Source organism: Silene latifolia, chromosome 7 (genome assembly GCF_048544455.1).
Source record: "Silene latifolia isolate original U9 population chromosome 7, ASM4854445v1, whole genome shotgun sequence".
NCBI lineage: Eukaryota > Viridiplantae > Streptophyta > Magnoliopsida > Caryophyllales > Caryophyllaceae > Silene > Silene latifolia.
In genome coordinates, this window is record NC_133532.1 from 102,292,967 (window position 1) to 102,309,323 (window position 16,357).

The 16,357-nt window shown below is 42.6% G+C and overlaps 2 protein-coding genes across 2 annotated transcripts; one reads left to right on the forward strand and one right to left on the reverse strand.

Moving 5' to 3' along the window:
• Positions 1–10,370: 10,370 nt before the first annotated feature.
• LOC141590433 (uncharacterized) lies at positions 10,371–10,787 on the reverse strand. The gene has a single exon (XM_074411026.1). The coding sequence runs from the start codon at positions 10,785–10,787 to the stop codon at positions 10,371–10,373; it is 417 nt and encodes a 138-aa protein (XP_074267127.1).
• Positions 10,788–13,064: 2,277 nt separating this feature from the next.
• Positions 13,065–14,987, forward strand: LOC141590434 (uncharacterized). Its single transcript, XM_074411027.1, has one exon. It carries the CDS (start codon positions 13,065–13,067, stop codon positions 14,985–14,987), a length of 1,923 nt encoding a protein of 640 aa, XP_074267128.1.
• Positions 14,988–16,357: the final 1,370 nt, after the last annotated feature.

A 16,357-nucleotide genomic window follows, 5' to 3' on the forward strand; every position in this document is an offset into this window, starting at 1 on the left:
CACATGTCGAACGACACGCGGCGATCGGCTCCTCGCATTCCTAGTCCGGCTTCTCTCCTCGTAGCGAGAAGGACTTCTCCTCCGACTCTGGTGAGTCGGGCTTCTTCTCCAACTCTGACGAGTTGGGCTTCTTTCGCTCCTCCGGGGTGTGCCTCGTTCGTGCCGCGGCGACGCAGTCTTCTCACGAGTGCGAGAAGGACTTAGGTCTACCACGACCACTTTGGGCTCCTCCGGTGTCTTGACAGGGTCAGCTTCTCCTAATGCTCCGTTCAAGTTTCTTGGGGTCACGTTTCGGGCCCTGGCCTCCTGGACGGTTTCCGCCGCTCTTGTCGGCGTGACAGTGTGAGCCGGCGTACTCCCAATTAGGTCCAGGAGCATCTTCAGTTTTGCTGCGTCAACCACATGCCCCATGATGGTGACCTGGTCGGCAGGCAGCGGAGTGTCTGGTATTATTGGCATCCCGTACTCCGGTTGAATCACTTGACCGGCGGAGGGTTGCACAACTCCAGATTTGTGGACGGTATCATCTTGGTAGAATTCGGTTTCGTCAGTCACGAATGCCTCTTGTTGTTTCGACATCATCTTGGCTTTTGGGGTGGGTTTTTTGTGTGTATATTTTTTTTTGGGAATGAATGTGACTAGCTTCTAGTGTCTTCCCCACAGACGGCGCCAATTGTTCCGGGTGTAATTCCAGAGCAAGTATTGTTACCACCCGTGGCTTGTAGAATGATGTCTTGAGTTGGATTCCTCGTCTCTATCGTTCCTCTCGGCCTCTCCTGCAACAATGAACGAACTGAGGGCTTGGCTTTGTGCCAAGCGTACTCACTCCGACGCCCAAGTCAGTAAACTTAGAGGGATAAGTTGTTATTACTTGGCTAAGGATGTATTGTAGAGAGATAAGGAAGATATTACCAGATGAATAGTGATTCTTAGGTTAATTTATGGATCCTTTCCTCAATGAAGGTTGAGGAGTATTTATAGACTTTCACCTTTTGTCACGTAGTGGCCAAGTGGCTAGCAGGTGGAAAGACCGTTCTACCCTCGGCCGATGGACCCATGGCAGGCCGGCCGAGGGTCTTGGATATGAGTACGCGGATCTGTATCCCGGCTGGCCAGTTGCCTAGCCGAGACTCAGGTGACAGGCCGATGGGTTGCATCGGCTAGACTGTCTAAGTCGTTGACTTTGCTGTGGATATCCTTGACCTTGCTCAATATGTTGACTTGGTCAGCGGTGCAGAATATGCCCCATCAGTACCAATGGTGAGGCCACGGCTCACATGGACTTCGTCCTTGGCCTCATCATCGTTTTGCGCACTCGCTTCGATTTAATTAATTAAATACTTCAATTTAACTAACTAAAGCAAAGGTTGTATAAAATTATTTTGACTCAAAATAAAGGACTAACTTGACCCATATTTAAAGTACAAATTACATTACTTGAAATAAATTACAATAATTACAACGATTAAATTACAAAAACAATTTAAATAAATCGCTATAATTAGACAAACGGAATAAAATGAAGGTGCAAAGGAGGCACACATACTGAGGCAAACACACGGCCATACATGGCCCAAGGGGTGGTTGATATGGACTATTATAGTCATCGGATGTCATGAATAGGATGATAAGCATGCGCGATTCAACTAGCGAGAAATCGTCATAAGAAGAGATGAATTCATTTAAACTTTTAAAGAAATTCATTTAAAATCCGATGTCGGGTTTATGTGTGACCTATGAATGTCTAGTTCATTTAACATGCATTCTACAAGTTTAATTAGGCCAAGTTACGATTTAACAATGATAACGTTACAAATAAACATACATGCATCATAAATCAACTAAACAAAATGAACATGTCATTTAATCTTAACTATTTCATAATTAAAATTAAAACAAGTCATTAAACATTAGAATACGAATAAACTAATTAAAATTTCATTTTAATCAATTTAAAGAAGCAAGTTGATTCATTTTATAATTTAAACATGCAATTATTCTAATTAAACATGTTATCGTCATAAATTGAAAAAACAAACATATGATTAACATGCTATTTATTCTAAAAAGCGATTAAACATCATTAATATAATAATTACGAAACATATTAACTAACATGAGACGATAATTAAAAGATGATAAAAAAACAAACAAAAGGCCTTAAGGCCGTGTACTAGCACGGGCAATAGGGAGAGATTGAGTCGGGATTTTCTGCACCATCAACTTACATGTAGACTTGGACACCACTCGGGATCCCATATACAAGTATTTCTTAGAAGGCGTGACTTTGATGATTTCAAAACAAATATCGAAACAATTTAACAAAATCAATTTCGAAAAACAAAAACAATTTCTCGCGTCAAAGGGCACTTCGTGCAGCGATTTTCAAATGAAGATTGTGACTTCGTTTCTTACTCAAATTTAAATCCGAAAGATGTTCTGAAATCCTTAGACTCCAAAGATTTTATTTTTAACAAAAAAAACCAGACCAAAAACAATTATAAATGACGATAAATTGACGTGAACAGAAGCAAACCAAAACGCGAGAAAACACAAACAAGAGAGCAAGTTGGTGCTCTAATGTTTGTCTAATACTTTGTATGAACTATGTGCTTTATTTCTGGATATGAGAAGAGTTTAGGCTTGCTTTTTAACGTGAGAATTGTGTGTGTATTGTTCGAAAATTAGGTCAAAAAAAGGGTCCTCTAATACCGTGTATGGAGGACGGTATTTATAGGAAATGGAAAGGGGGGGTGCTTCTAGGGTTCTAAGGGCTCGGTTGTTGGCTGCTTCTGAGAGTAGTATAGCTTTATTGGAGACGAAGTAAATGAAATTGGTCGAAATATGGAGTGTGGAGGGGAATATGTCGGTTTTGGAAAAGATAAACAAAGGGTATTCGGTTTCTGTTTTGAGGAGATTGTGTGAACTGGTTGGGTGAGGGAAAATATCTATCTTACTTGGGGGATAATTAAGAGAAAACGGAGGAAGGGTATTGTTTGAATGGGGGCTCGAAATTGGGGCGGGAAGCCCTTGTTTTGCCGCGCAAAAACAGGGCACGGGTTTGGGTGTGGGTTTTTGGCTCGGGTTTGGTGCGGGTTAGGACTAAGATAGGTGGTGGGTTATGGTTTAGGTGGTGGGTGTGGTATAGGCTAGCTGGGAGTTGGGAATGGTGGTCTTTGGGGTGTCGGGTTTGGGCTCGAAAATAGGGGAAATGGGTTGAAGGTGGGCTGCTTGGGACGCGGGTTTGGGGAAAAAAGGGAAGGGAATGGGTGGTGGCTAAGGGGGTTCGAACCCGGGACAATTGGGGGGTGGGATGTACCAAAGCTACTCCTTGATTATCATGCTCAAAGTTATTCTAAAATCGAGCTTAAAACCGTCTCAAAAACCTCGTTTAAAACCTCTTAAAAAATCAATTCTTCGAATTAAAAAAAGCGATAAAACACGAAACCATCACACATTTAATTTTCAAATAAATTCAAAATAAAAACTTTGAAGAATAACTTATTTTTCGAATAAATTATAAAAGCTTTGAATTTTAAATAACTCGAAAATATGAAAACTGATGAAATAAATTTCATTTATTTCGAAATAATTTAAATTTCATTTAAATCATAAAACTGTCAAATAACGCTTGTCCCGCATCACAAAACGGAATCCGCTAACGAGCAATGTATGTAAGCATGTGTCCTATTATCATCGGGTTTTTTGTCAGGATTTCTGTAAATTCCAATATCGACGGATAGAATTGGGAGCCGTTGCTTATGCATCGCGACAATTGAAGACCTATGAGGAGAACTACCTAACCCACGACCTAGAATTGGGAGCCGTTTTCTTTGCCTTGAAAATTTGGAGGCACTACTTGTATGGAGCAACCTTTAAGATATTTTCCGACCACAAAAGTTTGAAGTTTATCTACACCCAAAAGGAGTTGAACATGAGGCCAAGGATATGAATTGAACTCATTGGGGATTATGACATGGAGATAATCTATCATGAGAGGAAAGCTAATGTGGTGGCCGATGCCTTAAGTAGGAAGTTGGTGCACTCCTTGTGTACCGCCTTGTCCATGTTAAGGTTGAAGGAAGAGGTAAGGAAAATGGGTATCTATGTGATACAAAAGGGGGGAAGCAATTAGAGATTTGACCTTGGAGCCCGAGTTGTATGGTGAAACCCGGGGAAGGCAAGCAAGTGATGTGAAGATCCAAGAGTGGAGAGTAGTTCTAGAAAAAGGAGAGTCCTTAATATTTGAGTTGCATGAGGATGGAAGCCTTAGATTCAAGGGGAGATGGTGTATACCAAGTGATGATGAGCTTAAGAAAAAGATAATGAATGAAGCTCATAACACGCCTTATTCGGTGCACCCGGGTGGCGATAAGTTGTACAAGGATCTTAAAAAGACCTTTTGGTGGTCAAATATGAAGAGGAAAGTGGCGGAATTTGTGGCAAGATGCTTGACTTGCCAAAGAGTGAAGGGGGAACACAAGAGACCACAAGGGAAAGTGCAACCTATAGTGGTGCTAGAATGGAAGTGGGAGTCGATATCTATGGATTTCATAGTCGGACTACCAAGAACTCAAAAGAGGAACAACATGATTTGGGTCATTGTGGATAGGTTGACCAAGTCGGCTCATTTCATCGCAATGAAGGACACTTGTAGCAAGGTACAGTTGTCAAATACCTATTGCAAATATGTGGTCAAACTCCATGGATTTCCAAAGGACATGGTGTCGGACCGAGACTCGCGATTCATATAAAGATTTTGGCGAGAACTTCAAAGCTCCTTGGGTACCCAATTGAAGATGAATACTGTAATACTACTTTTTTCTAAGACCTGTTACTCGACCGAATAGAGCTTACTCGGCCGAGTAATGCGTCGTGTGTTTCTGGTCAGGCTACTGTCCAGGAATATTCGACCGGGTATAGTAATAATCGAGCGAGTAAGGGATACTTGGTCGAGTATTCTCTAAACTCGACCGAGTATCCGGTCTGACGGGAATTATTTCCGCGGTTTGATTAAAGACGATAAGAGTTATAAATTAAGATTTACTGTTTCACTTTTCACTTTTACCAAAAACCTAAAATATTCTACGTAACTTTAATCATCTCTAATCTCTCCCAAGATGGTTGATTGTTCGTAAGTCCTTGTTCCTTTCTCTCTTGCGTCGATTTCGTCGGTAAGTCACTAGTCTTATGGCTTTGTCCGTTTGTCTTTTAGGGTTTACCCTAGTATTGGTAATTGGGAAAAAGGGATGTTTTGCATGTTGTGATTAGATTGTATGATTGTTGTTAGGTGGAGATTTCATAGAAGAGCAGTTCTAGCTTCCTTGTTGACTCGTAATCGTATTTGTGCTAAGGTAGGGCTTTCCTACTCAGTTGATTGTATAATTGATTTAAGTTTGATAATTGTGATTTAGTTGATGTGATAAATATTGTTGTTGATTTTATTTTGGAGTATTGGAGTTGTGGTGGATTGACTATGACTGTGAGGTGCGTCCTCGGCTGAGTGGAGTCACTTACGGGAGTGGCTTCACTCAGCCGTGATTCGCCCCTTGTGGAACCCGCCATAAGAGGGGATGTGCACATTAAGGAACATGGGTTATTGCTCGTTGCGATGAGCGGGGCTTAGGTGGGCAAGGCTGCGGTCCCCCACTAGCGGTGAGGATTATCTGTCGTGGTAGTAATCTGGCAGGTCTACACACTTAAGTGTGTAGTCAGTTATGAGATGTGATTGTGAGTTGGAGATGATTGTGGAACAGTTGCCTTTGACATTGTTGTATTTTGTCTTATGTTAATTATGCAGTGAACTGATCCCGTTGTTGTTTTGTAAACCTGTGGTGATCCATTCTGGGATGGTGAGCAGATTTTGAGAGGTGATGGTTGTCTTTAGCTACGGGGACGAGATGGGATGTCATCACTTCGAGTCTAGCTTCCGCTGTTACGAGTTTAGCTATTTTGATTTCAGTTGTATTGAGATTTTTATACATTTCTTTTGAGTTGGTTTTGAGACAATGTAATCATTAAATTTATATACTTTAATAAATGTTTTGCAATAGTTATTTTTGATATACTAGCATCGGGCAACCGAGATGGTAACAGTTTCTCATGCTAGGATGGTCCTTGGTAATTCTACTAATTTGTTAATCTCTAGCCCTAAAAATTTGAACTTTTGATTTAAAGGACGATGTTCTATTGATAATATGTTAAAGGAGAAAGCATTAATTAACCATGATGATTTGAATATTTCTTCTAGTATAATTGAAAATTCTGTGAATAATAGAAATAAGTCCACTACAATGAATATTGTTAGCTTGAATATGGTGACAATATGAGAATGACAACCATGATAATAGACTAAAAGGGAATGAGTTTGTAAAACGGAAAAATCAAAAGGGCATGGATAATCTATTTTTTTATGAAACCAGTAAAAACTCATCTGAAAGTGATAGTCACTAGAAGAAAAAACTATTTGGGCGACTGAAAACAGTCTCCAAAGGCAATTTTGCGACCGCAGATAGTTGCTCAATACCATTCGCGAGCCTTAGTCGCCTAATAGAAATTGGGCGACTGAAAGCAGTCGCCAAATTATACTAACTTTACAAATAACCCATTATACTAACATTATACTAACTTTACCAATAACCCATACTTCTTTTTTTTTGTTGAAAGGTAAGTATATTAGATAAATAGTATCAATGTACAAAGTTCATATGATCATATTACATAAGATTCTTGCTTTCTAACCATTCCATATCAAAAATGCTCAAATGACTCTTATCCCTCTCCCTTATTCTAGCTTTCATGTCATTCAGGATCCTTTTTGCAAGCCATTCAGGATGAAATAGAACCATATCTTGTCTGCATTTGTTACGCTGATGCCATATCATATACACTGCACATACCACCACTGCATACTACACCTATTTTTGTAGTTTAGATCCTTGCCTGTGCACACACCACTCCAGTACATTAGTTGCAGGAATGTCCATCCCACTGTAATGTTTAACCTGCTGTATAACTCGTTTGCTGTACGGACAGTCAAAGAACAGGTGCTCCTGATTTTCACTCCCCATTCCACAGAGCTGACAATTATCTTCATCTACCACCCCATAGTGCAGCAGCTTACTTTTAGTTTGCATTGCCTCATGTGCCCACAACCACCCCAGGAAGTTGTGCTTAGGTAGACTCCAGCTAGTCCAGACCACCCTCTCCCACACCATTCTTGGAGCCTGCCCCTTTAACCAGTCATAGCATCTAGCAGAGGAGAACCCCTCATATTGATGCCATATCCCATCAGTGTATCCAGCAGCTATATCTTGTTTTACCCTGCATATTCTCCTCCACACCCAACTAGAGTTGAGGCTAGGAGTATAGTCCATCCATTGCTGCCCTCTGAGATAGCTGCACTCCACCCAATGGACCCAGATTGTATCTTTTTTCTCCATCATCCAGTTAACCAGTTTAGCAACTAATGCTTTGTTCCAGGTTTCCAGATCCCTTATCCCCAGTCCTCCTTCTGCTTTTGGCCTGCAAATTTTTTCCCATGCTACTAAGGGAGCTCTTTTGTACTCAGGTCCACCTTCCCAGAGGAAGTTTCTACATAATGCCTCAGTTTTGCAGATAACTCCTTTAGGAAGTACAAACAGAGAAGCCCAGTATCCACATAAAGTTTTCAGTACTGATTGAACTAACACCAATCTGCCTGCATAGGAGAACTTTCGTGCTCCATATCCATGTATCCTGGCACAAATTTTCTCTACCAAACAATCACAGTCCTTCTTCTGAAGCCTTGTAGTTTGTATGGGCATAACTAGATACCTGAATGGCAAACGACCTTTTGTAAAGCCAGATACCTGCAATATCTCTTGCTTCAACTGATCACTAACTCCACTGAAATAAGCACTTGACTTAGCAGGGCTAACCCTAAGTCTAGTTGCTTTTGAGAAAGTAGAGAAAGATCTCAATAATAACATCATTGATGCTGCATCTCCCTTACTGAACATCAACACATCATCAGCAAACATCAGGTTAGTTATTCTCAGTTGTTTGCACAAAGGGTGAAAGCCAAAATCATTATTACTTGATGCATATTTGAGGGTCCTTGTCAAGTAATCCATACAAAGAGTAAAAATCAGAGATGATAGTGGATCCCCTTGCCTCAATCCCCTCTTTCCCTGGAAGAAGCCAAACATCTCACCATTTAGGGATAAAGAGAAAGAGGCAGTAGTTATACACTGCATAACTTTGCTTCTGAAACCCTCAGGGAACTTCAGCATCATCATAAGCTTGTCCACAAAGTCCCATTCCACTGTGTCATAAGATTTCTGTAAGTCTATTTTAAACATACATCTGGGGGATGGAGATGGTCTTTCATAGAGTCTAATTAAGTCCTGGCAGATCAAAATATTTTCCTGGATGCTCCTATGTTGGATAAAAGCCCCCTGGTTCTTATCAACAAGTCAGGGCGTAACCTCTGCGATCTAGAGTACAAAGAACTTTGATATAACCTTATAGATTACATTACAAATGCTTTGGGAAGAAATTGCAAAGACTGTTCGAGGTCTATCACACTTTGGAATCAAAGTAAGACTGGTAGCATTCAACTGTTTTAGGAGCTTTTCATGAGTAAAGAAATCCTGAACAGCTTGAATAACTTCCTTACCTACTTCTCCCCAAGCATCTTTAAGTAATTTACTGGTGTATCCATCAGGCCATGGGGATTTTATATCAGGTGTGCCAAAAACAGCCTCCTTCACCTCTTCCCCAGAGACAGATCTTAGCAACACAGCATACTGATCCTCGTTGCATTTAGGGCCTTGATCAAAAAATTTCCTATGAATCTTCTTAGTCTTTTGGCTTGATCCCAGAAGATGTTGATAGTATTCAAGAAATGCAGTCTTTACCTGGTCAGGAGTGTCACATAGCTTCCCATTCATATCTTCAATTATGATCACCTTAATTGATTTCTTCTCTTCTTAATAGAGTTGTGGAAATAAGCATTGTTTGCATCACCCTCCTTAGTCCATAAACACTTTGCTTTCTGAAGTAGAAAGTTGTCCCTGGCCATGGTAAGACATTTAAGTTCCTGTACAGCCTTACATTCCTGCTGTATCAAGGCTATTTTTGTTGGAGCTTGCCCCAACTGTCTCTGTAAACTCTCCACTTTCTTCTGACAAATACCAGTGGTTTGTTTAATATCACTGAAGCCTTCTCTGTTCAGTTGAAGCAGTTTTGGCTTTAGGCATTTTAACTTGTTAACCAAACTGTACATAGGAGTACCCCTTAGCTGTTGATGCCAGACCTGCCTCACTATCTCAATGAAATCCTTTGAGCCACCCCACATATTAAAGTATTTAAAATTGCTCTTTCTCTGAGTTCTCCCAATCAAACAAGGGGAGTGATCAAATAGACCTTCAGGCAAGAAATGAGCATATAAATCAGGGAAATGATCACTCCATTCTTTGTTAATCAGAAATCTATCAAGTCTGCTATAGATCTTCTCCTATGGTCTTTGCTTATTGTTCCAAGTATATAGAGACCCTGTTGCAGCAATGTCCACTACCTCACAGTCCTCCATACATTCCCTAAATGGATCCATTTCAGCTGCAGTAGCATTCCCTCCTATCCTCTCAGTTGCAGACATTACACAATTAAAATATCCTTTAATGGCCCATGGTCCTTGAATCTGACCTGCTATTCTCCTTAACTGATCCCAAAGTGGAGCCCTTTCATGAATCCCATTAAAGGCATATACCATAGTTAAGTAAAAAACTTTCTTATCCAGCAAAGAATCAATCTTCATATGAACATATTGAACATTGTATTCTATGAAATGAACTCTGAACATTCTAGGTTTCCAAATGATCCATATTCTACCCCCATTGTGATACCCATTGTTAGTATAAATGCACCATTCAGAATGAAAATTTGTTGCTACTTTATTATAAACTCGACTCTTTATTTTTGTTTCCAAGAGGCCAAATAAACCAACTCCCTTATTTTGTAAGAAAAAATTAATATGTTTCTGCTTACCTACCTTGTTCATTCCTCTAACATTCCAGAACCCTATACTATCCATTCAAACTTATTTGAGGAGTCAACTGTTCATTACCTTGAGCCCCAACATCCTTATAAGGTGATAGTATATCCTTATAGGAGTGTGTTCCAAATTCTGTGTTCCTATATCCTTCACCCACTGGTTTTTTACGCAGGATAGTTAATCTTTTAATAGATGGTCTAGGTGTGCTCATTGCTACAATACCTAATACCCGATGCATCCCATTCTCTGCAGAGAGTGGAGGAGGGTCCCCTTTCTCCACAGTGACAGGTTGTTTAGGTCTCCATACCTGCTTAACCACCACTGTCTTCTCTTTCTATTGTTCTCCTCTTCTGCAATGTTCCATCTGATGCCCCATGCCTTGGCATTTGAGACATTTCTCAGGTCTCCATTCATACTCCACTTCTATTTGAACCACCCTCCCATTCTCGTCCATGAAGGATACTTTCTCAGGAAGCTTCTGGTCCACCATCATTTCCACCATAACTCTGGCAAATCCCAATCTTGTCCTTTCTTCTGTTGCCTGATCACTTTTCACATATTTTCCAACTAAACTTGAAATTTTTGACAGGCTTTTTCCCCAGAATTTCAATGGCAAATTATGCAATCTAATCCATGTTGGCACTGACTTCACATCCTCCTTTGTCATTCCCAAGTCTTTATGCCATGCTTTAACAATCATCGGCTTATTATCAAAAAGGAAGTGTCCTGCTTGTAATACTTTGTCTCTCATCTCCACGCTTTTGAACCGTACTTAAAATACACCATTGGCATGAAGGATATTTTGTCAATATTGTATTTTGTCCATATACGCCTGATGAATCCTTCAATCACCTCCCATGGAGGATTAGCCCCTAGGATATAGCATAACACCGCCTGATTCCAGTAAACAACCTCCTCTTCCACGTCCTCAGACTGAATTTGGAGCATATCGTTATCCTCTGTTTTTGCATCATCCTCCTCAGAAATCAATTCCTCCTGTGTTTCCTTCACTACTCCTTCTTCTTCCTCATTGATACTATCATCAACATCATCATCCGTATCACCCTCGTTTTCCGTTTCAACCACTAGTTCAGGAATTCCTACCAGTTCATTGACGTTTTTCATTTTTCCTCCTTCCTCTCCATCAGGTCTTCCTTGCATAGTATTAGGGCACCTTTCATTACTATTTTCCATAACAATCTCTGTTTCCTCCTCTGAATTCTTGCTAGACGAATCCTCTTGTGTTACATGAATGCTTCGTCCACGCAATGTCATCTCCCGTTGACGTTGCAGATTTGATTTCCTAGCCATAGGCGCGGAAATCAAGGTCAAATCTCGAGTTTTCTCTCTACACAGTCATTCGATAACGCATTTCCATCAAAGAATAATAATATCACAATAACCCATACTTCACATTATACTAATAATACTAATTTGTTTTTCACAACACTAATACATACTAACTTCAAAAATATCAACATTATACTAACTTATCACATTAATTATACTCCACATTATAGTAACATTATATTAACTTAAAACCTCTAACTTATAACCTTAAATATTACTAACGTCATACTAATACACACTAACTTCAACAATCTCAACATTATACTAACTTATTACTAATTATGCCAATCAACAATACTAACATTATCAAAATCATCTTCATTGGACATTGTTAGGGTCGAAATTTGCAATTTCTCCCGGTAATACGTGCGATTTTCGTTGGATAAGACAAAGACAAGAGGACTAGTGACTTGGCAAAATAAAGACCGTTGAATTATTGTGCAAAGAAGTGTCCACATACATTCTCAGGAAAGTCAAAAGAGAAAATACCCGAATAACTATCCCCTGAAAAATAGGTAACGGCTCCTGAAAAGTAGGAGCCTGAACGCATTAAACCCTAAGAAGGCCACACTATAAAAGAAAAGAAAGGCAAGCACGGGGGGGATCATCAAAAAGAAGAAAGAAAATACGCAACAGTGAATTATTAAGCATAAATTCCATTGTATTCTTTACTTGCTAAAGTTCTACCTCGATTTTAGTGAAAATATTGGCAGGATTCCGACTCCCCCCACGGTTGTTCCCACACCGGGTTTTCCGCGTCACCAAAAATTCCTTGCGTCAATCTTTTTCTCGCTAACTTTTACTTTATTTGCATCGCCATTTCTTAATTCATTCGTAGTAGCCAGAGATCACTTTGACCCATTAAATTGAAACTACTAATCGGTAAATTTTTACCAAAACAATTTGGCACCCACCGTGGGGCCTCAGTGATCAATTTCTCATAAAGCCGAAATTCAGCAATCCGTTCGTCACCATGTCTGGAGCCAGTTCAAGTTCATCCGGCACCCAGGGAGTATCCTCTCAGACTTCTGGGGGAAGACCTCTTCCAGCAACCACGGGATCGGTCACCGCGCCGCCAAGAAGACCCAGATGGCCCCGATCCAACGCATCCCCGAAGGCCATGCCACCACCTTTCAAGCCACCATAAGCGCCTAAGGCGTCAGCAACACCCAGTGTGACGAGATCCAGCAGGGAAAGCAGTCCCAGCAGAACCCAGACTCAGGAGACTGCATTAGAAGGAATTCCGAAGAAGTCAGGAGTCTCATCACCAGACCCAATGCGAGTGGTGTTGGAAGGAATGGATACCCTACACCAAGCCATCGAAAGCCTGAGGAAGGACAACCAAGACCTCAGACACCAGATCGCAACAGTAACCAGGTCCAGGACCTCGTCAGTTGCGCTGCCTCCACCTTCTGAGGCCCCAGTTTCGGCCACCAGCGCAGGCTCCCGGCAGATTCCATCAGAGCTGATCACCAGACTGGATCTTGAGGGAATACCACCCAGATAAGCCATCGAGCCCAGTGGATTGGGATTCCTGTCTTTTGATCGACCACTCAGCTTGCAGCCAACCCCAGGTAGTACTTTGTCTAATAGCCAACCAGGGACTAACTTGCAATCTTTTGCAAGAACATCCGTCCAGCAGGTGGCAGGATGGAATCCGGGACCCAGCACCGGTATGATGAACCCAGCAAGCGGACATTTCTCTGGAGGAACCTGGGTGGGAGGAACCTCTTCTCAGCAGGCACCGGAATGGCAACCAGGAACCATCATCCATGCAACACCTTTGGCAAGTCAGCCAGGCAGTCAATTCCCAGGAGGAGCCTGGCTTGGAGGAACATATGTTGGCTCCTATCCGCCTGTATCTAACCCTCTTGCAGGAACAGGCAGCTTGCTGGAACAACAGTATCAGGAGTTAAGGGACCTGATGTACAGGATTCCGGGTGTAGCACGACCCCTGGAAAAGGCAACACGTGATAGCTACGTGGACTCCCCTTTCGTGGATGACATAGCCCTTGTTGGCGTCCCCAAAGGGTGTGTGCCTCCAGCCATGACGCTCTACGACGGGACCACGGACCCTCTTGATCATGTCAACCACTACAAGCAAAAGATGATGGTGATCACCGCGACAGGATCCTTGAAAGAAGCCTGCATATGCAAAGGGTTTGGATCCACCCTGTCCGGAGCAGCCTTGCAATGGTTCGTCAGCCTGCCCAACAAGAGCATAACCTGCTTCGCCGACTTAGTCAATGCCTTCCTCCAGCAGTTTGCCAGCAGCCGCAGACTAGAAAAACAAACCAGTGACCTATATCGAATAGTACAGGGGCCTGAGGAGACCACCAGAGATTTTCTGAACAGATTCAACAGAGAGAAGGTGGCAATTCCCCGGTGTGACATAGCCACAGCCATAGAAGCTTTCCGCCAAGGGCTCCGCCAGGAGTCAGACTTATACAAAGACTTGACCAAGTACCCGTACACCATCTTTGAGGAGGTACAAATGAAGGCGATTGCAGTCATGCGGTTGGAGGAAGACTCAGGGCCCAGGAGAGCTGCCTATGGCACAGATAGTATATCCAGAAAGGCGCCTGTAGAGAAGCAGAGCGAAAGAGCCAAACCCTACAACAAGCCTGTGAACAAAGTTTCCGAGGGCCCGGGAGGAAAGAATAACTCAGAGCCACCTCCAAAAGTAAGTGAGTATAAATTCTCGACTAACCTTGTAGGTGTACTCAAGGCCCTAAAGGAGATACGGGGAGTCAGATGGCCCAGGAAGCGGGTTGATGAGCATCCCAACGATAAAAGAGACTCCAGCAAGAGGTGCGAGTATCATGATGACATCGGTCATGACACCGACGAATGCTACACCTTGAGAAGGGAAGTCAAATTCCAGTACGATCGAGGAAACTTAGACCACCTATTGCCAGGAGGCTCCACCAAAGTTCATTCCACTAACCAGGTTCTGCCTACTCCTCCACCTGTTTGCACTAGAATTGTGAATGTTATTACAGGAGGCTCGGAATTGTGCGGCCTAACTTATTCAGCAGCCAAAAGACACGCCACACAAACCAAAGGAGACAAGCCAGAGTTTTCCTGCAGAATCAGCCGCCAGGACCTCCCAACAGTCACCTTTGATAAAACAGACGCGCAAAATACTGCGGAGCAACACCACGACGCTCTGATCATCACCCTCCCCATAGGAAACTGCGAGGTAAGAAAGATCCTGGTGGACACAGGGAGCTCTGTCAATCTGATCATGTTGGAAACTCTCAAAGGCATGGGGTTCAGCGAGAAGGATTTAGCAACGAAAGAGGTACCTTTGGTCGGTTTCAATAGTGAAACAAAGCACTCTCTAGGAGAGATCGTCATCCCAACCTATGCCAAAGGGGTCAACAAACAGGTAAGATACTTGGTTATCGATGGGCCCTCTACTTACAATGTGATTCTTGGCAGGCCCTGGATCCACGAAATGAAGGCAATACCTTCAACCTACCACCAATGTCTGAAATTCCCAACACCTTGGGGAGTGCAAGAGATACGTGGGGAACATGAGGATGCTAAGAATTGCTATAAGATAGCCCTGAAACCAACAGCCAGACCGCCAGCATAGCAATTATAGAGCCAGCACATCCAGGAGGAATATGTCGAGCCACCTCAGGCAGAGCTAGACGAAGTCACTGACGAGCCGCAACTGTGAATCGAACCATACTTATTGGGTCAGAATGCACAGGTAAAATCCGCCAAGAACTTATTCAATTGTTAAAAACTAACATGGACTGTTTTGCTTGGTCCCACAATGATATGGTAGGGATAGATCCTAGTATAATAACCCACAAGCTGAGCGTGGACCCGAGCTATAAACCTATCCAGCAGAAGAGGAGGAAGATTGCTCCAGAGAGGAACCAGGTCATAAACCAGGAGGTAGACAACCTGCTCACGGCTGGAAAGATTAGGGAAGTGAAGTACCCGGAGTGGTTATCCAATGTGGTGGTAGTCCCAAAAAAGAATGGCAAATGGAGAGTTTGTGTCGATTTTACGGACCTAAACAAAGCCTGCCCTAAAGACCCGTTCCCGCTGCCGCACATAGACGCTATGGTGGATGCCACAGCAGGCCACGAAATGCTCACATTCCTGGATGCTTGGAGTGGCTACAACCAGATCAAGATGCACCCTGATGATCAAGAGAAAACGGCATTCAGGTCAGAACGAAGTATCTATTGTTATAACGTAATGCCTTTTGGTCTAAAGAATGCAGGTTCCACCTACCAACGGTTGGTAAACACTATGTTCAAAGAGCAAATAGGCCGCACCATGGAGGTATACATCGACGACATGGTGGTAAAATCAAAGCAAGCTGCCCAGCACGTTGCACATCTAGCTGACACTTTCAGCACCCTGAGAAAATATGAAATGAAGCTGAACCCATCAAAGTGCACTTTCGGAGTCTCCAGTGGGAAGTTCTTAGGGTATATGGTCACCCAGAGGGAGATAGAAGCCAGCACTGATCAAATCAAGGCCATAGTCCAGCTAGAATCACCTCAAAAACCAAAGGACGTGCAGCGCCTGACGGGACGGGTAGCTGTACTGAACAGGTTCATAGCAAGGTCCTCAGACAGATGCAGGTTATTTTATGACATCCTAAGGAAGAGCCAGAAGTTCGAGTGGACAGAGGAGCATGAGGCAGCACTCAGCGAGCTGAAACGATATCTGAGCACTCCACCACTCCTATCAAAGCCAGAACCCGGAGAGCCCTTGTCTTTGTACCTCTCAATAACAGAGGTGGTTGTCAGTGCAGTATTAGTTCGAGAGCAAGAAGGTGTACAGCATCCAGTATACTACGTCAGTAAGGCTCTCCTGCCTGCAGAGACCAGGTACACCTCACTCGAAAAACTTGTACTTGCGCTAGTCACAGCTTCCTATAAATTGCGACCTTATTTTAAATCTCATACTATCTCTGTGGTAACTAACTATCCACTTAAG

Bases quoted from the DNA above. Each gene is read 5' to 3' on its own strand.
- LOC141590433 (XM_074411026.1), bottom strand. From the start codon at position 10,787: ATGAGAGACAAAGTATTACAAGCAGGACACTTCCTTTTTGATAATAAG.
- LOC141590434 (XM_074411027.1), top strand. From the start codon at position 13,065: ATGAACCCAGCAAGCGGACATTTCTCTGGAGGAACCTGGGTGGGAGGA.